The following is a 26,368-nucleotide window of genomic DNA, read 5'->3' as shown; positions in this document are numbered from 1 at the left end:
GAGCTGTGAGCAAGCGTTTCTTAAACTAAAACAAAACCTCAATACTGCTCCAATTTTGGCGTATCCACAGATAGACGGATCAGAATTTATTTTGGATACGGACGCCAGCCTTCTGGCTATTGGCGCTGTTTAGTCGCAGGTCCAGGACGGAAAAGAGCGTGTGATCGCTTACACGAGTAGAACATTAGACAAACCAGAACGGAATTATTGTGTTACGCAACGCGAGATGTTGGCCGTTGTGTATTTTACAAAATATTTTAAACATTATCTGCTCGGACGCAGATTTACTTTGCGCACGGATCACGGATCACTGACATGGCTTCACAGGTTTAAAGAACCGGACGGTCAAATACATCGCTGGATTCAACAGCTAAGCCAATTCCATATGAAAATAATTCACAGAGAGGGAAAACGTCACGGAAACGCGGACGCGATGTCGCGGTTAGTGTCATTGTCAGACGAAAAGTGTAGCCAGTGTAAAATGCCGATGAATTACACATACGATGGCCCAAAAGAAACTGTTGTACAAAACATGACAGATCTCAATGTGGATAATCTAAACCTAGACGGCCCAGAGAAAACTGTTGTACAAAACATGACAGATCTTATAGTGGGTAATGTGGAGGAATTATCAGACAGCGATGACGAAACGCCAGAACGTGCCCAGAAAAACACTAATGGGCAGAATTCTGACGTCGGGGAAAATATTGCGGGAGCAATACCTGTGACAAAGAGGGGGAGAAAACCAAATAGACCACCTCCGGCGCGTCCTAGGCCAATTCCAGAATTAGATTTTAGTTCTGAATCTATTCAAAATTTTCAGAAAAATGATCAAGTTTTGAACAAAATTATCAATTTAAAAACAATGATGAAGGGAGGCCAGATTCAAAAGATTTTTCAAACGAGTCACCAGAATTTAAATTTTGGTTAGCTAGATGGGAACTTTTGGAAATAAAAAATGGTTTACTTTGTATATAATGGCAGGATTCAAACAGTCATGCGAGATATAGAATTTGTGCTCCTGAGTCCATGCAAAATGGTATTCTGTGGCATCTTCATGACGCTCATACTGCAGGTCACCTGGGTATTAGAACAAGAGGCCCAGAGGGCCTGTATCGCTCACCTGCTAATTTCAGCACTGATGTGCTGGTAAATAAAGTTTTCTTGTGGGCAACACTACTGGATGAATAAAAGCAGGTTCTGAATTGTGTTAACTTGGTTTCTGAGGTCTTATTGAATTGCCTCAGCATACATCAGTACTTTAGTGCATAGAAAATTCAGGCATTCAATTAGAATATATATAATGCTGTTGAATTAAAACTGAAATCTACTATAAAGTATTGTGTTGGCCCAACTTAACTGTTCACTTTGTATTCAAGTTAAATTCTCAGAAAACTCATAGACATATGCTTAAGGTGTGATCCTGTTGTCAAAATGTTGGGTTTTTTATCAACAAAACATGTTTGAAATTCATTTGTTAGGTTTGATTGTATAATCCTCACTATAGGTAAATAAATGGCAAATCGTTTAAATAAGCATACCATTACACAAATAATGTTAATAACAAAACTTGGCATTACAGGAACTTAACTCAACAAATCCAAACTGGCCATCATTATACATGTACAGATTTTGAAAGGAACACCACACTTTTAGGAAAGAACATATGACATGTATATGGATGGTTGAAATAGTAAACATAAAACCCTAATATTACAGTAGATATATATGACCTGTAAGCTGAAATTTGTTTTAAACCCTTGTGTCTGGTATGCAGACTTTACTTAGCCATTTATAAATGTATGTATATATCTTGTATATGGATAATATGTCAACTACAATAAAATAATGAAATAATAAAAAACATTTGCAAAGCATTTCATGTCAGAAATAATATTTATTTTATAAAGTTCAAAACAAGATATAATATAAACATTTGTTCACTTTTTATTATTGGATTTAGGAATACAACTAGCAAATTATCTGCATCAATTAGGCATCATTTAGTGTATATAACAAATATAACTGAATTTGTCGGAATTTGTCAGAAAAAAATGTTTGCATTAAAACATAGGAATTCTTGGCAGGTTAATTTTTGTTATCCAACGAAAGACATATATTCTTAAAGGAAATATTTGATATTTATGGTTGAAAACAACATACAAGCAGTTACATGAATTACATAGAAAGATGCATAAATAGCAGTGATTGACACATAGCCTTTTTAGCTAGATTTCATGTAGCTTAAGGTTCAGTGATTAAAACTTGGCAAGTTTGATTTATTTGAAGAAATGAAGTTTACAAGTATTTTCATACCGTGCCAGGGACTTCATTTTCTTTAATACTTACCATCAGAATAACTTATAACCAAGTTTCTTAATCTTAAACTTTCTTTAAGTCAATCTGCTATTATAATTTGTTCATATACTGCCACTAAGATATATGGGTCAAAAAAGTAGTATCAACGGTTGTATTCCAGACAGATTTTTACAAACATATATGTCTGTAGGATACAAATTGCTTGAAGTAAACAATTCCAACAGCCACTAAAATATAGATACAATTAAATTTATATAAATAATGCCACATTTACTTTTTCAGTTATATTTGTTTATAATGTGCATTTCAAAATCAATCAAAGAATTAAAGAGAAGGTACACAAGTAATCAATTGGAACCTTTAGAAGACAAGCACCAATTTCTTAGAATATCAAACATAGTGATGAGAAAGATCCATTACTATCAATTATCTTTAAGTACACATTTGTTTAACAGAAGAAATATATCATCAATGTTGTCATTCTCAAGGTATCAGGAACACATAACAATAGTGACAAAAGTTACATAAACACAGCATTTAAATGACAAGCAATAACCACTTCCTATCACCATATTATTTTCTGTTTTAACTATGTATTTCGGCATTATAGATGCAAAAATTACAATTGTAGAAATTCAAGAATGCATAGGATTTATCTGTAAAAGCTTTTATAAGATTATTATGATAAGAGTAATGACAGGTCAATATATTGCCTTAGATGATAAATTACAAAAATGTAATTCAAATGTGTATCTGAATCAAGGAACAGAAAGTATGCATAAAATACAAAAGGTTAATTGATCATTATAGTATTAAAAACAATTTTTTGACACATTTCAGTAGATATGCTGTAATATTGTAAATGTACTGATGTAATTATACTTGGATCATTTTGGGCTAAAATATGATTTAGGTAAGATATTATATATACATGTACTCTATTTATATTTGATAGAGCAAAAATAATGTGTTTGTGTGAATCCTTAGGACAAATTTGTCATAAAGTGATTTTTTTGTCTTAAAATTTGGTAACACAAAAATAACTTAAACTTAAACAGAGATAAACATTGGACTACACAAAAATAGTATTTTTCAAAAATTTCTATCAGTCGGTGTATTACATGATAAATATATTTAAGACATGAGGATGCTGTGTAAGATATTATCAGTAACCACAGTTGATACGAGAGGCCAGGTTTTTGGATACAGACTTTGTTACTGTTGAGTGCTCAGAGTGTCCAGCACAATTAATGGCTTTGAGTGACCGATACAGTGGTTGGATCACACTTTGTTACTGTTGAGTGCTCAGAGTGTCCAGCACAATTAATGGCTTTGAGTGACCGATACAGTTGTTGGATCTCACTTTGTTACTGTTGAGTGCTCAGAGTGTCCAGTATAATTAAGGGCTTTGAGTGACCGATACAGTCGTTAGATCACACTGTGTTACTGTTAAGTGCTCAGAGTGTCCAGTATAATTAATGGCTTTGAGTGACCAGTACAGTTGTTGGATCTCACTTTATTACTGTTGAGTGCTCAGAGTGTCCAGTATAATTAATGGCTTTGAGTGTCCGATACAGTTGTTGGATCACACTTTGTTACTGTTGAGTGCTCAGAGTGTCCAGTATAATTAATGGCTTTGAGTGACCGATACAGTTGTTGGATCACACTTTGTTACTGTTGAGTGCTCAGAGTGTCCATTATAATTAATGGCTTTGAGTCACCGATACAGTCGTTAGATCACACCTTGTTACTGCTGAGTGCTCAGAGTGTCCAGTATGATTAATGGTTTTGAGTGTCCGATCAGTTGTTGGATCACACTTTGTTACTGTTGAATGCACAGAGTGTCCAGTATAATTATTGGCTTTGAGTGGCCGATACAGTTGTTGGATCACACTTTGTAACTGTTGAGTGCTCAGAGTGTCCATTATAATTAATGGCTTTGAGTGACCGATACAGTCGTTAGATCACACCTTGTTACTGCTGAGTGCTCAGAGTGTCCAGTATGATTAATGGCTTTGAGTGTCCGATACAGTTGTTGGATCACACTTTGTTACTGTTGAATGCTCAGAGTGTCCAGTATAATTATTGGCTTTGAGTGGCCGATACAGTTGTTGGATCACACTTTGTAACTGTTGAGTGCTCAGAGTGTCCAGTTTGATTAATGGTTTTGAGTGTCCGATACAGTTGTTGGATCACACCTTGTTACTGTTGAGTGCTCAGAGTGTCCAGTATAATTAATGACTTTGAGTGGCCGCTACAGTTGTTGGATCACTCTTTGTTACTGTTGAGTGCTCAGAGTGTCCAGCACAATTAATGGCTTTGAGTGACTGCTACAGTTGTTGGATCACACTTTGTTACTGTTGAGTGCTCAGAGTGTCCAGCACAATTAATGGTTTTGAGTGTCCGATACAGTTGTTCGATCACACTTTGTTACTGTTGAGTGCTCAGAGTGTCCAGCACAATTAATGGCTTTGAGTGACCGCTACAGTTGTTGGATCACACTTTGTTACTGTTGAGTGCTCAGAGTGTCCAGCACAATTAATGGCTTTGAGTGTCCGATACAGCTGTAACAATGTGTCACACCCTGGTGCTGTTGAGAGGTGGGAATCATATTAGGGCTTAGCATCAACATTCTGCAAATGGTTCATTTGATGTGTGATGAGACCTGGATAAAATCTTACACAGCATTCCATGACATGCCAACCATATTTATTCTGCAATAAGCCCATGGTTGATTAGAAACTGAAGACTACAATATTTCCAAAGAGTATACAGTACAGTCAAAAAAGTACACCTTTGTACTGTATAAAAAAGACTTGTCACTCAGGGCTTATTGCAGAATAACACCCCCCCCCCCCCCCCCCCCACCACCACCACCTGGAGGCCCGGATTTGTCAAGCATTACCTCCATTTATTCCCTAATTATGCTCCGGTACACTATCATCAGAACTCATACAGCGCCATAAACCAGTTTATGATCTGTCCAGCAACATTCAACAACACTTGTAATATAATTTTCCATGTTGGTAAAGATAAGATCAAGTGTAGAGCCATAATCTGTTGTCACAGAAGACACCATTTGTTTGCACTCAAACTTATTTTTCATCCATTTTAGAAATGTGTCATCTAATTTTATATCAACATTAAAATCACCAACAATTACAAAATTGTCATGAACTTTTATTTGTGATGCAATGTGTGTCTCAATCTCTTTTTTCAGCTGAGAATAACTACACCGTGGTGATTTATACACAACTGCAATCTGTACTAAAGTGTCACATTTTTTTACATTTGTCACCATACATTCAAAATCAAATGAACTAAAGGTGTAAATATCCGACACATCAAGATTGTTTCCAAAATACATTGCTAAACCATGATGGACACAACCATGAGTAAACTGTTGGTCATTCCTTTTAATATGAAACCCATCAAGTATCAAGCTCTCGTCAGATATGTTTGGTTTAAGTTTGGTTTCTGCGAAAGCTAAAACATCAGCACCTATGATATTGTAATCCCCTTTGATATCTTTGTGATGTAACATAAGTGATCTCACATTCAGAAAGGCAACTTTCAATTTTTGGGGTGAAAGTGTGTAGGGTGGAATGTAACACAAATTCAATGTTGCCTCTGAACGTAGCCTCTGCATTTCCTCAGTTACTGAATAATCTACTGATATTTTTTCTTCATTCAAATTCAGTAAAAACAAATCTGACAAATTTCTAACTCGACTTAAGGCTACATAGTGCATATGGGGCTGTTTTCTTGCAGAAGTCATATCTACCACAACCTTTTTCAAAGTACATCCTTGGGATTTGTGTATAGTTTTTGCAGCTGCTGGTCTAATAGGAAATTGGATCCGGATGAAAGATTTACGATTATACATGAAATTACGTTGAGTATCAAATATGGGAGTCCATGTGTTATCAATATTTGGTGAGCGTAAATGGTTATATGTCCTTCTTGTTTCTATCCCTGTGGAGCCATCTTCAAACTGTACCCATATAATACTTGGACGGAGAGTGTTCTCTTGTTTGTATTCAATTTTCCGTACATGACAACATGCACCATTTACTAGTCCATCTTGAATGTTTAGATTAGCCGTAATTTCATATGGCATTCCAACAGCTATTGGGACAACATTCATAAGTCCAGCAGTATTGGTTGTACTGACATTTTGGAGTGCTTGTATTAGCCGGTCTTTGACATTTGCCGGTATATCACCGACGACACTATCAAGAGATGGTACAGTCACTTTTGTAGTTGAGGCAAGGTCAAATACATCTTTGTTGAAATTATCAACTTGTTTGTTTGTTGTGAATAGATGTGGTGCATCTCTTGGATAATGTGCATCACTAGAATTAATAATTCTTGTTTTCAGAGTTGTGAGATCTTCATTTGAAAGTGTGCTATTTTCCAGCGAACGCAATCTATTAAGGAGTTCAGCAAAATCTTTGTCATCTTTCTGACGCATGATCTCACTTAATTCATGCATTGTAAACAAAGATGTCCAAAGGTTGGTTGCAAGAGGACCCATGTGCTCTTCTAAGTCTGCAAAAATCCATTTGTCCATAACAGGTTTCAATTGATATAAATCACCTATCAGCACTACACTGACTCCGCCAAATAACTGACTCTGATTTCCTTTGATTTTTTGAAGACACTCATTTATAAGTGACAGCATCTTATTTCCCACCATAGACACTTCATCAATAATAACAACAGACAGATCTCTGTATTTGACTCTGAGGGTATTTAGTGTGTCAGAATCTACATGGTAGTTTTGGTAACCACGATTCGGTAGGATTTTGAAGGCCGCATGTATGGTAGTGCCATTGATATTATGAGCAGCTTTTCCTGTAGGAGCACATAGAAGAACTTTACAGTTGTCAGGGTTTTCACCTTCTACTGAACAAAGACACCTTTTTAATGCCTGATATAATGCCTTGATAACAACAGATTTTCCTACTCCAGCACCACCTGTTAGGAAAGCATATAAAGGATCATCTCTTGTTTTAACCCAGTGTAGAACATGTAAGAAAAATTCTTTTTGCTTCAAGTTAAGCTGTCTCACAAGTTGAAGATATTCCTCATTTGGTAAGAGAGTTGGTGAATGTTCTACATGTGCAGCTGTTTGTGATATACCCAGGTCAACACCTATATCATATTCTTGATGAGCAGCAGTTTCTGGCCTATAGTATATAAATTGTTTACTTCCATGCGAACCTTCCTGTTCATCTTGCTGCTCGGTATGCTGAGTTAATGGCGCTATCTGGTCAAATTCATCATTGAGATCATCATGTGCTCTTTGTAAGGCACTATCAATTTCATCAGTATGATGTTCATATTCAGCACACTTGTTATCTACAACATGTTTTACATACAGATAATGATCCTCATATGTTTGAAATTGCCCTAACAAATCGGTTGTTTCATTTCGCCATGGAAAGAATAACAAGAGTTTCTCTCTGTAATGATTTTCACTATCAGTTTTTACACTGTACCTAACATAGCGAATAACTTTACGATGCTTTCTTCGGCGGATACTGGTACCGTTTGGTAACGTTATTTCAGTCCAGTTATCTACATTGTCTGCATCATCTTCATCTTCAGAATCAGATTTACTTAGATCATCATCATTGACTTCTTCAGGTGATGACATTTTCTTTGGATAACTTATATCAAGTTCAGCAACATAATCAGCAAGACACATTTTTCGTAATTGCTTTGGACGCTTTGCATATCTTTTCACAATGTTATCACTTTCTATGTCAGTAGAATCTTGAGGAAGTTTTTCCAGCACATCTTTTTGCTTAAGAAGAAACGTTCGGTTGTGAGGCTCGGATGTGTTGATAAACACTACATCTCTTGATGACTTTGTCAGAGGAAGTTGCAAAGTTAGGTAGGCTGCTTCTTGTGCACTGACTTCTACACTGTTAAGGAATTTGTTTCCAATATGACGTACTTGTCTCTTTATATCCATATTGCCACTTCGTGCCTCTTTACATGCTTCATCAAGAAGTAAGCTCATTCCCCTTTGAGATTTACTAATGTAAGCTACGATATATACCGCGCATGCATATGGGTCAAGAACAAATTGAAGATCATGATTTGCATTCCATGCCTCTAACAAAGAAGTCATGTAAGGATTAATTCGTACTTCACAGGGTTGTCTTTTCAAAAACACTTTTGGAGATTTAAGGGACGCCCTTATGCACAAAATGTATTCTTCCTCTGTTATACCAGCTACATCAGTAAGGAAATCTTCAAATGTTAAATTTTCTGTTTCAGCTAATTTTGTGATTTTCTCTTGAATTTCAGAATATTTCTTTTTCAACATTTCATTGTCTTCATCTAAAGGTTCTAAAATCATTGTCCTTGACATTGGGGGTAGTGGAAACCCAAATCTGCAAACAGCTTTTCCCTTTTTTCTACAAGTTTTTGAGTGTTTATGGGTCTGTATGTCTACAAGTGATTTCAAGTTATCATGAACATTTGACTGACATGATGTATAATGTTCAACATATTCAGCTATCTCGTCATTTGAATCTTCCTTGTATTTTGGAGCATCCTTTATCCACATAAGCATATGTATATGAGGTGAACCTCTATGTTGAAATTCAACACGATAAAAGTAGTCAGTCAATGTTCCAAGAGGAGCATGGTCTGATTTCAAAACTGTATTGATAAATTGTTGAACACGGTGGTCAAAATACCTAGTGCAGGTAATTGGATCTTTTTGTACCAGAGTAGTTTTGTTGATCCACGTCATATTGTTTATCTGCTGGTTTGTATATGATATGTTATCATTTAACTCCCCTAGAATTCTCAAGAGGTCATGCCATCTTGTATCACCTGCAGACAGTGATCCAAACCATGTTGGTAGTCCAAGTTGCCGAATCATTGCAAAAACATCTTTCTTTCTCTTTTCTAAGTAGGGCGGGGAGTTTCTAAGAGTTCTGAATATGTAGAAACCTTCATCAAGGTTTACCAACTTGTCCATGCGTGTCTGATTAAGGGCTTCAGCAGCAGTGACATTTTTGTCTTTACTTTTGCATCTTCTGAGTGCCAAATAAACTTTGTCTGATATCTGCTTCATCTGTATCTTTTTCATTTTGAAGAAGAGATTTGGTACAGAATTAGCTGCTCGTCTATCAATATTTCGGAGTTCCCATTTTACAACATCACTGTAATTAACCTTTATTTCTCTTTGGGTATTCGGTATGCGACGTTTGCCACAAAATATGGAAGGAAATGATAACTCTTCCGCATCTTTGTCAGAGTATAAACTCAAAGGACGCTGTCCTTCGCCAGGAGCAAATGTGTATATCGAGTCATTCTGTGGACATACAGGATCTATCAATGTATCAGCGTTACCTATCACCCTGTCTTCATCTGCTATTTCACTGAATGTGTCAGAGTCCTGACCTTCATCATCAGACTGCTCTTCATTTTGGTTTGAGGAAGATGCTATGAATGTGTTAAAGATTTCTTTGGCACTTTGATCCACCTTTGAAAACCACTCTTCATCTATTTCAACACCAGATTCTTTATAAAGTTCACCATTGTTAAAAAGCCAATGTAAAGCAGCCAAAACATGCATTGGTCGAACGTTTTCAGTAAACTCACACTTTTTATAAGACAGTTTTCTTTTAATTCTCACCGGAATGGTAGTTTGTTCGAACTGTCTTGGCAACGCTTTAATGGTTGGTTGTATATCAACTGGAACATTTACAACATTTCCATGAATACTTAATTGACCACCTCGGGGAAGTTCACGCATTTGCATAAAAGGTATTCTCAATGCAACTAACCTTTCTTCAAGCTGATGCAAATTCAGTTCTGCTGGTTTATCAGGAAATGACATTTGATTTGCAAGTGATAATGTTGGCATTTTCCCACTTTTCAATGATGAAGAACAAGTTCTACAAATCCATTCCTTATCATTCTTTGATATGTAATTAGTAGTACATCTAGTAAAAAGAGAACTATGGTCAACGTTTCTATTTACTTCTGTTACAGAGTGTTTAAACCATGTTTGGTGACAACTTGTACAGACATACACTGGACCTTCTGCTATTGTTTTGTGAAATTTTTTGACAACATCATTCAAATACATTCCTCGTTTACAGTGCAACTCTTTCAGTTTGAATATAGGGTCATTTCTCTGCAACCTTTTTGTTCTTTTGGCAGCCTTTCTTTCTTTATTGTTTGTTGAATTTTTTCTTGAAATCTGTTTTACAATTCGTTCTTTTTCTTGGTAATATTTAGACAGACGAGCCTTCCTTTTACTAATAAGTTCTCTTACTCTTTCCTGATTACGATAAAATTCATGAGTTCTAACTTTCTGTTTCATTTTTGCTTCGTTATGTTTATAATCTACATTTTCTCTTGCTTTTCGCTTGATTTTCTTTTCTTTTGTTCTTTCAGATGTTCTGTATTCATCATCTGCTCTTGCTCTCTGTTTACTTTTCCTTTCTTTTGTTCTGTATTCACCATCTGTTCTTGCTCTCCGTTTACTTTCCTTTTCTTTTATTCTTTCAGATGCTCTGTATTCATCATCTAATCTTACTTTCTGTTTAACTCTAACTTCTTTTAATCTTTCACATGCTCGATAGTCATCATCTGTTCTTGCTCTCTGTTTACTTTTCTTTTCTTTTGTTCTTTCAGATGTTCTGTATTCATCATCTGCTCTTGCTCTCTGTTTACTTTTCCTTTCTTTTGTTCTATATTCACCGTCTGTTCTTGCTCTCCGTTTACTTTCCTTTTCTTTTATTCTTTCAGATGCTCTGTATTCATCATCTAATCTTACTTTCTGTTTAACTCTAACTTCTTTTAATCTTTCACATGCTCGATAGTCATCATCTGTTCTTGCTCTCTGTTTACTTTTCTTTTCTTTTGTTCTTTCAGATGTTCTGTATTCATCATCTGTTCTTGCTCTCTGCTTACTTTTCTTTTCTTTTGTTCTTTCAGAAGCTCTGTATTCATCATCTGTTCTTGCTTTCTGTTTTCTTTTCTGTTCTTTCATTCTTTCAGATGCTCGATATTTGTCATTTGTTCTTGCTTTCTGCTTGCTTGTGTAGCCTTGCTTTCTTTCTCTATTTCTGTAGTTTTCATTTAATCTTTGGTTTTGCTTGTATTTCTTATAATAGTTTCTTCTATTTATCTTTGTATTTTCTGTTTCCATCTTTTTCTGGACAGTGCTCTTATCTGTATTATTGAGATCATTTCCTGTAGTTAAGTCAGAGGTCTCTTTTTTTGCTTGATTGAAATACTTTTGATCTTCAAAATATTTATTGAGAAGTTCAAACCTGTTAGAATGTTTTCTTTTTTCCACTAACGTGAGTGGTGTGGCATTTTGTTGCGTCACAGCATCAGTATGTATCACCAGAGGCTGTATTTCAAACTGTTCATCTGCAGACAAATTCAAGCTTGCATAATACTTTTTCATATATCCAACAAGGTCAGTGATGTTTGGAAAAGTGCAAAGAATAGCTTTCCCTCCTTGTGCATCTAATAGATCATTACCATGGGGGTGCGAATCAAAAAAGTGAAAGTATCCATCACGTGTTTTCCAAAATGCTGATGTAATTGACCCTATTGTTATCAATCCCATATTGTCTTGTTCAAACATTGAACATACAGATGAATGCAGGGATAACAAATTGGAATTGTTATGGTTATTGACAATTCCAACAAACATGTTCCGTTTTTCTATATGGCATTTATAACATGAAGTATGAATGTCGGAGGGGAGTTCCTCAAATTGCAGCAAATAAGACCTAAAGTTTCCACTCGCTCGAAGATCAGATATGACAGTGTGATAGAGCTCGTCTCCTTTGTGTAGGACTTCATCAAGAACATCAGTAGTAAATGACTTGCAGTGTCTGGCATAAAGAAGCATCATTAGCGAATTACAAGTACATTGACGACCTCTTGATATACTTGGAAATGTACTATCTGACTGGGAATAACTTGCAAATATGCAATGCGTTTGGTTGGATAGTTGCGATATTCTCTTCTGTATCTGAATTGACATGTCTTTAGTAATAATGACATCTTCAGAATTTTCATTCTTTTGTTTTTTCACATTCTTATCGTCAATGTTATGTCTGGACTTTCTTTTGTTTGTTTTTTGCTGAAGTGTATTTCTGTGATTTGGTGCAAAAGTACCCACAGATTCACCATTGGCAAGTTCAACAGGGAAAACTTCCTCCTTAGAGTTCATATCATTTTCACCGTTAACATCTTTCCTTGCACCTTTTTTAGTTAATTTTGAATTTCTTTTGAACCTACAGCTTTCTTCATTTCCGGAGTTTTTTCTTGTTTTTTTCTTTTTTGTCAGTCGTTTAAGAGGATCACTTGCACTAGACTTTGCTCTTTCATCAGGTTTTATTTTCATGTTTCTTGTTTTAACCCTTCTTCCATTCGAAGAATGAAAATCACATGAAAACCTTAATTTTGATGTGCGTCTGTATATTTTGTGCTTGTCTGGTTTGGATACAATTTCATTCAGGTGTTTTTGTTTCTTTAATGGCACCACTTTCCTATTCAATTTCGCAGTAGCAATCATGATATTGTAAATAGGCTTTTTAACACGTTTCCTTACTGGTTTCTTCACTGGAATCTTTTTCCTGTCCAATTTGTCAGTTATCAGCATTATGTTATACAGTGGCTTCTTCTTTTGATGGTCATTGCTGAATTGACTAGTTTTTCTCCAAGATTCATGAACAACATCTGTAGTGTTATTAGAGGCAGCATTCTTGGAAGTTAATTTAGATTCACAACTATCACTTTGAGACACATTCAAGTTCTTGGCAACTTTGTGGAGGGGCATTTCATTCACACCTCCAATTTCAGCATGTTTTTGTTTACTTTGTTGTATACTCTGCTGCAAGTCATCCTTACCTTTAACCAAAGCTTCATCTGGCATTTTATTTCGCAATTCTTTTGGCAATCTCATCATGCAAACTTCATTTGGCAATCTCATCATGCAAACTTCATTTGGCAATTGATTTTGAGTTTGATTGTAAAGTTCATTGGCGCTCTTGCGAGCTTCATTGGCAAGTTCATTGGCAAGTTCATTAGCAAATTCATTGGCAAGTTCATAAGCAAATTCTTTGGCAAGTTCATAAGCGCTCTTACGAGCTTGGTCACTTGGCTGTGTTTTTACCGAGGCCACTTCCTCAGTCACGTCACTCGTCAGGTCAATTGGCTGTGTTTTTAACGAGGCCACTTCCTCAGTCAAGTCTATGTCAATTGGCTGTGTTTTTAATGAGGCCACTTCCTCAGTTGGGTCCGTCAGTCTCTTCTCGAGAGATCTCCACATCTCTCTCTTCACCAAACACTTCTTCTTTCTTCGAGGCATCTACAAAATACAAGCAAGATTTTAATTGAAACATTATTCCAAATTGTTTTAAGATGCTTTACCGCCGACAAATGGTATTTTTTCACTATTAAAAACAGGAGCAGAATGAAGTACTGATTGTACATGCACCAAAGGCGAAATAAATTATTTTATATTATTTTTTGTGTTAGACATATATATACACGATTAAACACCAATTACTGTTCAAATGATGAATATCATTATGGTCCGACGGCATTTGGAGCATCTTCAACGCATTTACTTTCCCTTATATGATAATATAAGATTTTGCGGATGGTAAAAGTTGAAGAAATGGTTTAAGTATGTCTGTAATTCTTGCAATAAGATGAAAATAATTCTTCGCATCGGCATGTTTTATTGAACATAATCTGGAGCTTAATTAGTTATTCCTGCTAAATAAGCAGTAGTTATAAATATGCTTTCATTAAGATTTCTGTTTACCGTGTATATATATATATATACTGCATATACCATTATTTGTGATCGCTTGTCAAAGACCAATCACTGTGATGGTAAAAATAATGTTCATCTACTTTTTTATGGCATTATACTACAGGATAGTGAGGATACTAAATTTGACTGGCGGCCATCTTGTTCACCGATTGGTCCAAAAATGCAATATGCACAACTAGGGCCCTAGGGGAACCTACATATTAAATATGAGAAAGACCCCTTCAGCACTCTTTGAGAAATAGCAATATCAAACCTTAACTATCAAAATCTAAGATGGGCGCCTGGCGGCCATCTTGTTTTTCAGATCAGCCTCAAAATCTGTATGGCACAACTAGGGACCAAGGGTAACCTCCATGTGAAGTTTGAACAAAATCCCTTCAGTAGTTCTCAGGAAATATTGATAACAAACTTCAACTGCCAAAATCAAAGATGGCTGCCTGGCGGCCATCTTGTTTATCCGATCAGCCTCAAAATCTGTATGGCACAACTAGGGACCAAGGGTAACGTCCATGTGAAGTTTGAACAAAATCCCTTCCGTAGTTCTCAAGAAATATCGATAACACACTTCAACTGCCAAAATCAAAGATGGCTGCCTGGCGGCCATCTTGTTTTTCCAATAAGCCTCAAAATCTGTAAGGCACAACTAGGGACCAAGAGTAACCTCCATGTGAAGTTTGAACAAAATCCCTGCAGCAGTTTTTAAGAAATAGCATTGTTTACGGACGGACGACGGACAGCACGACGGACCACGGACGCAGGGCGATTTGAATAGCCCACCATCTGATGATGGTGGGCTAAAAATTGACCATTTGACACTAACCGATTTTTTCCGATCATCAATGTTGAAATCTTAACCGTTTCCCAAATTATTGCTAAATTAATTAGTTTTCAATTATCAGTTATAGCATTAATTTTCAGATGTTGAAAGGGAAACACATGAAAAAACTTATATTGTTAACTAACAAGGACTATTGCGCAATTTGTATACTGACTATCCAGATTACTATTATTTCAATAGTTTGATTTTAGTTTTATTATAAATTAGATTATTCCTAATTTGCATATTACAGAGTTATCTGCACTTAAGGGGTGGTGTTGATTGTGACGTCATGTGTTTGCGAGCGTAATGTCATACTTTTCGGAGAAAACGACGTGAATTGCGCTCACAAAATAAAGACGTAACAATCAATACCTACCCGCAAGGGAGGTAACTCTGTAATATGCAAAAACGGAATAGGCCTATTAACAGCCAGGGTCATTTAAGGATGTGCCAGACTTGTTGGTGGAGGAAAACCCAGTACCTGCAGGAGAAAAACCACCGACCAGAGGTCAGTATCTGGCAACTGGCCCATATGGGATTCTAACTCCCCCCCCCCCCCCCCCCAGAGTCAAGAGCTTGTGGTAATGTCTGGACACCATAATTACTTGGCCATCGCAGCCCCAATTCAATAGAAGATATTCCTGGAATTTTTATGTTTATTTTGTTAACATCAGCATTTTAATATACGAGACTCTGGGTGCCACAGCGGCATAAATTCTAAAAGAAGAAATTCCTGTAACTTTTTATGTTTATTTTGTTTACATCAGCATTATTAGCTGATTCAAGCTAGTGACAGCAACATGTTTACATTAACATTGAATCTTTAATGTGTATATGTTAAACAATGGGATTCATGAGCATGATATGAACATGTCACAGGTGCAATTATCAATTAATTTTTGGTTGTAAATGAATTAATATACATTACATGTACTTGTCAGTGTGGTGTTATAATGTGGAAAGCACCTTGTCTAATTTTAATGACAGGGTGTTATATACATGTAGTCTGTACCGTGCATGTCTTTATTTGGTGTTGTTTACAAGTTATATGTTAAGTGTAAGGTCAGTGTGAAACTGAAAGCAAGCAAAAGGGAGAGCGAGTGTGTAAAACCACAGTAGTATCACGACCACTCCACAGGACGCATTCTCAGGGGTCCGGAATGACAGACAGTAGCTATTTTTACCAGACTTAGTACTAGTCATAATTGGAAGATAAATATTTATTTCTACAGTATGTCTAAGTATGTATAAGGCTTAAAGCTTAAATATAACTAATTATACGGCTTTGACAGTTCTGTTTGGACTATAGATATGCGACAATTACCAAATATTAATTTGTAAGCTACGTATGTATATGTATCAGTTTACTATTGTTTGTTTCATTTATGTCAGAATGTCTCGTGTCAATAAATTTCTCACCAACCAACAGCTGAGTAATATATATATTGCCAAATATTTCGGCAAATGCACTATGCAGTAAATTTAATTTGTATTTAAATATAATATTTCATATGTGTGCTCTCATTATATCTATGTGGTATTAAATACTCAATGTTAACATGGGTTTTAATATCAGGCTGTACCCAGTACTTTTTGCTGGTATTGCCCGATTTGGGCTAAATTACATTAGATAGCATATAGTATAGAAAAGTAGCCCTTGAAATTCCAATCGCCATACCACCTCTCTTGAAAGAGAATCCCCTTTTTTATTCTGATGACATCTAACACTAATGAAATGAAGAGTTGACTATTTACTTCATAGGATTATAAATCCTTTAGGGTATATTTCCTGTGTCAGTCAAATATGTCTTATTTCACTGCTATTTTAAGTTAATATATATAAAAAAAACAACAACAACAACAAATTAATTGGTCAATTGATATGACTATCATTTTAGACATTCTTTACAACAGTCATTGCCAAATATTTTCCTTCCATATTGTCTGTACAGTACCGAACACTGCAGGGTCTACTGACTGAACTGTAGCAAGCTACTGCTGTACTGCATTTTACACATCGATAGTAAAATGACTGTGGACTGCAAAATGCTTTATAATCAGATAAACATCAAGCTCATACCCAATTCTATAAAATGTCACATCACTAAACACTTAAAAAGGTTAAGAAGTATCATTTACGATAGATATTTCAACAGAAGACCAAAATGGCGTCCATTTTCCTCACCTTGCAAATGTTGTATAATAGGCACATCTGGGTCACTTAAAAGCTTAACAAAGCACTTCCGTTTCAAACACAGTAGAGACCAAGATGCTAGGTAGCAAATCACAGTGATTAAAGAACACAGTAGATTTGGACAATTTATGAAAGAAAGGCACAATCTAAATATAGCTTAGTCATTAAACTGTACAAACCATATGTACAACAGTATATTTATAATTCATCCGTACAACTTTTGCAATATTATATTTATATAAAGATTTGTCAAGTGTCTGAGCTTCTTCATGCATGTGAAGTTTGAACAAAATCCCTTCCGTAGTACAGGAAAATTGTAAAATATCATGATTTTTTGCTCAAAATTGAAGGGGGGGGGGGGGGGGGGGGGTTGAGAGCCAAGATTAAGGGGTCAGAGCCAAGATTTATACAAACTCTGTTCCCCTTCCCCCAAGGATGCTTCAGGCCAAATTTAGTTACATTAAATGCAGAACTCAATGACTAGTAGCAATTTATAGGATTTACCTCTATTTACCCTATTGGGCCCCGCCCCTCCTGTCCCAGGTAGGTCAGAGCCAAGATTTATACAAACTCTGTTCCCCTTCCCCCAAGGATGCTTCAGGCCAAATTTGGTTACATTAAATGCAGAACTCTATGACTAGTAGCGATTTATAGGATTTACCTCTATTTACCCTATTGGGCCCCGCCCCTCCTGCCCCAGGTGGGTCAGAGCCAAGATTTATACAAACTCTGTTCCCCTCCCCCCAAGGATGTTTGTGGTTTTATTTGGTTACAATCCATGCAGAACTCTATGACTAGTAGCGATTTAAAGGATTTGCCTCTATTTCCCCTATTGGGCCCCGCCCCTCCTGCCCCAGGGGGGTCAGAGCCAAGATTTATACAAACTCTGTTCCCCTTCCCCCAAGGATGTTTGTGGCCTTATTTGGTTACGATCCATGCAGAACTCTATGACTAGTAGCGATTTAAAGGATTTGCCTCTATTTCCCCTATTGGGCCCCGCCCCTCCTGCCCCAGGAGGGTCAGAGCCAAGATTTATACAAACTCTGTTCCCCTTCCCCAAAGGATGCTTCAGGCCAAATTTGGTTACATTAAATGCAGAACTCTATGACTAGTAGCGATTTATAGGATTTACCTCTATTTACCCTATTGGGCCCCGCCCCTCCTGCCCCAGGTGGGTCAGAGCCAAGATTTATACAAACTCTGTTCCCCTCCCCCCAAGGATGTTTGTGGCCTTATTTGGTTACAATCCATGCAGAACTCTATGACTAGTAGCGATTTAAAGGAAATGTTGACGGACAGACGGACGGACGGACGGACGACGGACGGACGGACGACGGACGACGGACGACGGACGCCGCGCCATGACATAAGCTCACCGGCCCTTCGGGCCAGGTGAGCTAAAAACCTGGGAAAAAGCCAAACTGTGTCCATATTACTGGATAGGTATGCAACGAAAAGTGAAGGACTATGTTACTAGTTGTGATATTTGCGGTGAACGGAAAAATCCACCAGTTAAGAAAAGACACAATATGAAATCCTATATCATGGGAGGCCGATTCGAGCGGATCGCTACAGACATCGCTGGACCATTCCCTACGACTGAGAAGAACAATAAGTACGTGTTGGTTGTTAGTGACTATTTTACCAAATTAACAGAGATATTTCCAATGGAAAATATGCTGGCTGAAACAGTCGCTGATATCATCGTGCGCTCGTGGATTAAGAGATACGGTTGTCCTCATGAAATCCATTCTGACCAGGGGAGACAATACGAAAGTGCAGTTTTTAAGGAGGTGTGTAAACTTTTAGAAATTAAAAAGTGCAGAACATCACCATTACACCCAAGATCTGATGGAATGGTGGAAAGAATGAACAGAACTGTGAATGACATTTTGTCAAAATATATCAACATCAATCAAAGAGACTGGGACGATCACCTGGATTTTGTAGTTATGGCTTACAACACAACTCCACATGAAAGTACGGGAATCACTCCACATCGCATGGTATACGGAGTTGAAATGAACACCCCATTACATATCCAAACGGACATTATTGAAGAAAACTCTGATATATGTTTTGCAACGGATTATGCTATCCAGTTAGAAGAAAAGTTGAGAAAGGCACATGATTTTGCACGAAAAAAATTATTGCGTGCTACAGAAGTTCAAAAACGGCATTATGATTTCGGTGTGAAACAAACAAACAAATTAAAAGTTGGAGACCTGGTTTGGCGGAATCAAAAACAGAACATTATTGGCAGAAAAACGAAAATAGCGAGACAATGGACAGGTCCTTGGGTGATAACCAATGTGTTGTGTGATGTCCTTTTCAAAATCAAATGTCGCAAGAATGGAGATGAAATTGTCATTCATGGGGATAACGTGAAGAGATATATGGGAGACAAGTTGTTAAAGTGGTACAGTCAGAGTGCTTCTCAACATGACAATCTCACAGTCACGATTCCCCGGGCAGAGGAATTGAGCTTATCAAAGAACGGTGACCGATATGGGCTCGACATCAAGGACACTGCTCCCGACGGCCCGTCGCGTGGATTGACACCGACAGAGGACACAGGTGTCTTGCCGGGGCGCCCAAATAACATGAGCGGGTGCCCAAATAACATGAGCGGGTGCCTAAATAACACACCCAGTAGACAGTCCCCCGACCATAATCATGGGCACACGCCCTTGTCAATCATTCGCGATACAGCCGACTCAAGCACACGATTGGTCGACATCGATACTAAGAGGGCGGGGCCAAGTCAACAAGGTCGGGACGCTGGGGTAGTTCGCCCCACTCAAGTACGAATTTCATCGAGACAGAGAAGAAGACTGGCATATTTGTCGAAATATACCTTTTAACAACAAGAACATGGGAAAAAATAACATGACATGCAGGGACTGCGGGAAGATGTATGCAAACCGACGGAATTTGATGTGGCATGTCAACGCCGTACACCGCAGCGAGGTACGGGCACGGAGATGCCCAATTTCGGGATGTGGCCGAATGTTCTCCCGCACTGATCAATTTACAGGACATTTAGGAAATTTCCACCATTTGAAAGAAGCTGATGTAGCGTCGTTAACAAATTCGACAGAAGCAAGGTATATAAAACCAGAAGTTTTCCAATCCGGAGGGGAAGAACGACCCTGTGCACCATGTAGATCAAGATATACCGGCTGTACCTGTTCAAACTCTACCACCATTCAGCCAGACGGAAGATGGAGAGGTATCACTACCTGAGTCGTCGGAAGGGCCTACACCTAACCAGGAGATACTTGACACACCTGTGCATTCGCCTCAGCTGTTTTCCTCTGGAACTAGTGTGGCGATCGACGACATAGGGTTTTATACTACCAAGAGGACAGAAGCCGAGGGGAAAACTCAACAACCACAGGAACCAACCGAAATGGACACTGATAGTAGCAACTCGGAATCCATCGACTACATCGATAGCGACTCGGAATTCCAGGAACACGAGCAACAGCAGTCAAGTGATGGTCCGATGCCACCCTATGTGAACTGTCGTCGAGACGCATTGACAATATCTTTGATCACAACAACAAGAACATGTGCCGACGGGAGTTTCGACATAGAACGGCGACAAGTTTTCTCGTCAACAAATAGGGAATCGCCCAGTGATGTGGATTGGTTCAGCTTCATGGCCCAGATCCGTGACGAGATTCGGGGCCACAACATCGACCTAACGACGCGGACGGCAGAGGAGGAACCTTTATAAACTAATTTGGACTTGAAAGAAAAAAAAATGTGTTAAAGTAGTATTTTTCGATTTCTGGACACAGTTTGGCCTAAACCCTGTATATAAAAAAGAAATGTGTTATATGTTGAAATATTTTGTGCGGTTGTTGCATTTTTCTTCAATGAATTTTTACCGTTACAGTAAAGTACTTAAATGTACAATGTATATGTATTTTCACTATTTTGTAAGTACAAGTATCCACGTGTATCCAGCGTTCACTGCAGTGGACGCGATCACGGTAATGGGTACGTACATAAATGGAAGACGAGTCTTCGAATATTGTTAATTTTCATTTTTTATAATCAATTCTTTTAAATGTTAGTGCATCAGTTTAACTACTAATTAGAGTTTAATTACTAATTAGACTATTATATGAGGAATATATGTATGCACATGAATCTATAGTGTTACACATTAGTGGACGCGGTCATGATATTGGGTATACATGTACATACATATTGTTAATGATTTAATTATGAATTACTATTATAGTTATTTGATATGCTATTTTTCTTATCTATATTATCTAAATTTAGTACAAGTATTTACATGTATCTTGTGTTACACGTTAGTGGACACGATCGTGGTAATGGGTACATACATTGGAAGTCCTGTACCTTCCAACAATGTAGATGTGTATATATGTGTGTTATTGTGGTAACGTACTGTGTTTATTGTCCTTTGGGTACACAGTCACATAGTGGATGCGCGTACACACAGTCATATTTTAGGAGCAAATATGTATACCTCTTAGTTTCGATTTAATTTTCAAATCTAATTTGTGTAATACAATGCCTATTGTAAGGCATACCATTACTTTCTATCTACAATATGAAATCTATTTTTTTTTTGTAATGTCAGAAAGATGAATGAGAGGGAGAGAAAGGTAAAAGTTTTTATTATTACAAAACAGTTTTTATTTTGAACAGTGGAAGTTCAATCTTCCCTAGAAGGGGGTAGTGTAATGTATATTTGATATAGGACCAAAGGGGCATAACTCGAATAGTAGTACTTACTTGGGCATGGGTGCCCATGTGCACCCAAGAGTCGTATAACTGACACCGTGAGAGTGTTTATATATCGGAGTTAGGGGCTTTATGATAAATAATTACTTAATAAGTGTTGTGTTGGTTTAGTGATTATCTTGATGACTAGTGTGCCCAATTTCGAATTATATGTCGCCCAAAATGTGTCAATAGGGTGCCCAAAATGTGTCAATAGGGTGCCCAAAATGTGTCAACAGGGTGCCCAAACTCCTGTCAATTAGGAGTTTGTTAGGGATGTTTTCTGTTCTCGTGAGAACCTTAAAATGATGAGTGGTATAAAAGAGAGTGCGTATGAGAGGATGAGCGAGTCTGACGAGAGCCCGAGTCTGGATGAGAGGCTGGATGTGATACCTCTGTATTCTGTACATGTATATATTCTGTTTGGATTTTAATACACTATTGGAACTTTACAACTGTGTTGTTTCTTCACTCAAGTGGTAACCCAGCACAAGACGACCCAATCTATTTATCTTTTATGTGACGTGGCGGACGACAGCTATCATACTGTAGGAACTCAGTGATTTGAGAGGAAACACAAGTTACACGGAGTCTGATCAACTTCTTGTAGTCTAATTTATCAATGTGGTAATTATCATCTTGTTTCCTGTCAGGTCGCTAGTTCCGGGTACCACAGTTTGTATTGGCATATACCATTGTTAAAGTATTATGATCGGCAACTATCAAACACGTACATACGTACGGACTATAACACAACGAAAATTGTCGCACAATGTTTAATATATCTAAAAGGAAATAGTCAAGAAAGTTTAACTTTTTGTCAATAATTATAATAATTAATTTGCTGTTGACAGAGCTATCAGCAAAAACCAACAAACTAATAGAAACAATCAGGGATTAGCATTAATGGAAAATATTTTAAACCAATATAACCTCATCTGACATGTACATTCTTTCTTAGTTGTCACATAATATTGTATGGAACTGACTATTTATTGTTTATGATTTTCTCACGAAACGCAAACATACATATAACCTATCAACACAAAAATGAAGGCATATGTATGATATATTGTCGTAGAAAGTAACACTAAGTTTGGATCTCAGTAAAATGTGTAATTTACTACCGATGTTAATTTGACCGAATAGCAGACGAATCGTCACCTAGCTAGCTGTTACTAAGTCATGCAGTCAAAACATGTTTGCAAATGCAAACTACGTGGGCCACGTGTCAAAATTCACACTGGCCAGGTCTTAAGATATAAGGCAACTGATGTGTTAATTAGGCTAGAGATTGCCTTCAAATAATGGACATGCTTGATTACCGTTATTCGTTCGTAAGTTGGCCAGTCTTATCACCTGTCATGGTCGCCATTTTTAGAGTGAGATCGAATGCAAAGTCTTTAAAAAGAGTTGCAGACATCGGCAAAAACAGACTGAAATCGGGACACGTCCTATTAAAAAGTATGCGTCCCTCAGTCTCTACCTCGCAGTACCACTCTGCACGTGGTGGCGGAAAAACTTGACATTTCTGTTGTTGTAAAGGTTTGCAAGACGCTTGTGGGTTTGAAGACACAATGTACAGTGGAACCTCCCGAAACCGATCATGGTCGGTGCACATAATTTCGGCCGGTTTAGAGAGGGTTCGGTTTGGAGAAGTGAACCGAATACCGATCATTACGATCCGGATTTAATCGATCGGAAGTCGTTTTTTACACTTGTGTACCGCATGTATGCCTAGTGTTCGTTAAAACCGACCGATATTGATTGTTAATGTGAATGTTATCACAAAAGAGAGAATCATACGTTTAAAAGGAATGGATTACAACAATCTTGATTTTGTTACCGTTTTATAAACGTAGTTTAGTTAGTTAGTTGCGTGAATGTTCTTGTGGATGTTCTCGTCTGCACTAACCTACATACGGCCGATCGCTTCCGGTTACGTCAAGAATCAAATTAAATGGTCTAATTACACGATGATCAGTTGATGTCGGTCATTATATGACATAGTCATTTTCTAAAAACAATTACATGGCTTTGGCTTCTTCATACAGATAATTTACGACATATGTAAATAAAAAAACCCGTGTGATTTGAATACGAAACTATCTCTTTATTACTAGCTCTGCTTGTTTTCATACAGTAAACAAACCGCGTGCACGTGGTAGACTTTTGTTAAATATATAAACAATAGACATGATTAAATAATTTCACCACTATCTCGGGTATAATTACCGTGTACCTATAGCCTTCACATCTGTATACATGCCCCAGGACATGGCATGCGACAACTATTGTACAGGTACGTGTGTATTTCACGGTCGGTTGATCAGACCTCAATGCAATCTATCGGTGTCGCTCAGGTAAGGCCGGTTTTCAGAAGTGTATTTTAGTTACATTTGACTATTCCGATCTCAAAATCGGTCCAGTATTCGGAATTGGGAGGGATCGGTTTTGGGAAGTTTTATATACTATTAATAAAGAGGAATTAATTCCATACATGACATCCATGTTCGGTTTCTAGAGGTGATCGGTTTTGAGAAGGTTCGGTTTCGGGAGGTTCCACTGTACGAATAATTCAAACATCTGAGTGACCAGGAAATGGTGACTAGTAAAAATGAACCCTATGAAAATTTGCCCGGGTTCGTCAGATTCCCGGACAAAAAAATGAGGAGCGGTAAAAAAATTATTTTATTTTTATTTCATTTTCGGAAAATAGGAGCGGGAAATCTGATGAACGAGACATTAAATTGGAATGGCCTTATCAGTGTATAATGTAAGCACAACACCCGCAGCGATTCTATTGTTACGTGAATAGTCGATGGTGTAGCAACGTGGAGTCATGACCCAACTTATGGCGGGAACATATGAATGACTCGATTCCAATCAGCTGTTCAATCGAATTCGTTGACGATGACAGGAGAGAAAAAATATTGGTATTTTAATGAAAAATATCCAACTGCCGCGGGAAAAAATAATATTCATTTACTTGAAAAACTGTACATATAAGGAATATATGTTTATTTTGTTTATTATCATTATACCCTCATAACCTCAACAAAATAAACATCTATTCCTTAATTAATGTTTGTGATATATATTTTTAGTGTAAAAGAAATAATTATAACGTTACATTAAAAACAACCTGAAAAGATGTAAAATATAATGCCAACTAGATTCAAATTACAACAACTATCATTTCCCTCAATACAATGCACATGTATTTATCACTTTGAGGAACTTACCATATATATGTCGAAGCAAGTGGGTCTCCATCTCTCTAGCACCAGCTTGATGAACCCAAAACAAACAACCATCCCAGGAACACACAATACCAACCACATGAATTGAAGTGATGCGACACGCCAGCTCACACAAGGATGTGTATGTATAGCGTTGCTGACGCTGCACACATCTCATGGAAAAACTGAAAGAAATCAAAGTACTGAAAGTACTGAGAGCTTAAGGCAAGTGAAGAAATTTAATTTGCAGGTATTCAGACGAGCAGACATAAAAAACAAGTGTTAGCTTCCCAAAAAGCTAAGAAGGCTACCATACAGTATTGTTTATTAGGAAGCAATGATAGGAAAGCTTGACAAATTGTTCTTTTCACAGTTACCTAGGGTAGCTGCCATAGTTCTTATTCTCATTTTTGAATAATGATAATTCAAATGCTTTCACATTCAATGTAAAAGATTATCAAATTCATGATATTCATGAAAGGGCCACTAGGCTACCTTTCCGAAACAAAAAAATTAAAAATCTTTTATAACAATTATAATATACCGTATTTTCCGGAGTATAAGCCGCTACTTTTTTCCCTGAAAATCGGGGTGCGGCATATACACCAGTGCGACTTATCTGTGGACGAAAACCAAAATCTGACGATGTTTTGGCATTATTACGTCGTGATTCACATGTGAAAATCGTAAGTTTTACTCGCCAGTTTTGTAAAGTTATACATCGAACAAATCACTGTAAAAGTGTTTTAAAAGATAAAATATGCAATGAAGATATATTAACGATGAAAATGATTACATATCAGATGCATATTCATTCGTAAAATTGTTTAATTCAAGGAAAATCCGCCGACTGAAACGTGTTTGTTTACTAGCGCAACACAATAGCGGTTTAGTAAAGTTATACATCGAAAATATCACTGTAAAAATGTTTAAACGATATAATATGTGATGAAAAATATAATAAAGATAAAAATAATAACGTACCAGATACATGTTCAATCGTAAAATTGTTTAATTCTTGGAAAATCGGCCGACTGAAGCGTGGTTGTTTACAGTCACAACACAATGGCGGACTGATTTGGATATCGATTTGCTGCAGGATCGTTACCAAGAAAATAATAACTAAAACGTCAAAAACCATCAAATATCAAACAATAAGTTAAATATATTATTTAAATATTATT

General features: G+C 37.1%; 1 protein-coding gene across 2 annotated transcripts in view; it reads right to left on the bottom strand.

Moving 5' to 3' along the window:
* Positions 1–25,394, bottom strand: part of LOC138334748 (G2/M phase-specific E3 ubiquitin-protein ligase-like) — a 206,865-nt gene extending 181,471 nt beyond the window's left edge. Inside the window, exon 1 of one of the 2 annotated variants that reach the window (XM_069283445.1) lies at positions 25,188–25,394. In XM_069283445.1, the coding sequence (XP_069139546.1) occupies positions 25,188–25,286 (99 nt within the window). In that variant the 5' untranslated portion in view covers positions 25,287–25,394. The remainder of the gene's footprint in view (positions 1–25,187) is intronic. The other variant, XM_069283451.1, reaches the window with a different exon arrangement.
* Between the last annotated feature and the right edge of the window lie 974 nt (positions 25,395–26,368).

Source organism: Argopecten irradians, chromosome 11 (assembly GCF_041381155.1).
Source record: "Argopecten irradians isolate NY chromosome 11, Ai_NY, whole genome shotgun sequence".
Taxonomy (NCBI): Eukaryota; Metazoa; Mollusca; class Bivalvia; order Pectinida; family Pectinidae; genus Argopecten; species Argopecten irradians.
The sequence above is the reverse complement of the archived record's forward strand: the minus strand, read 5'-3'. Positions and strand labels throughout refer to the sequence as shown.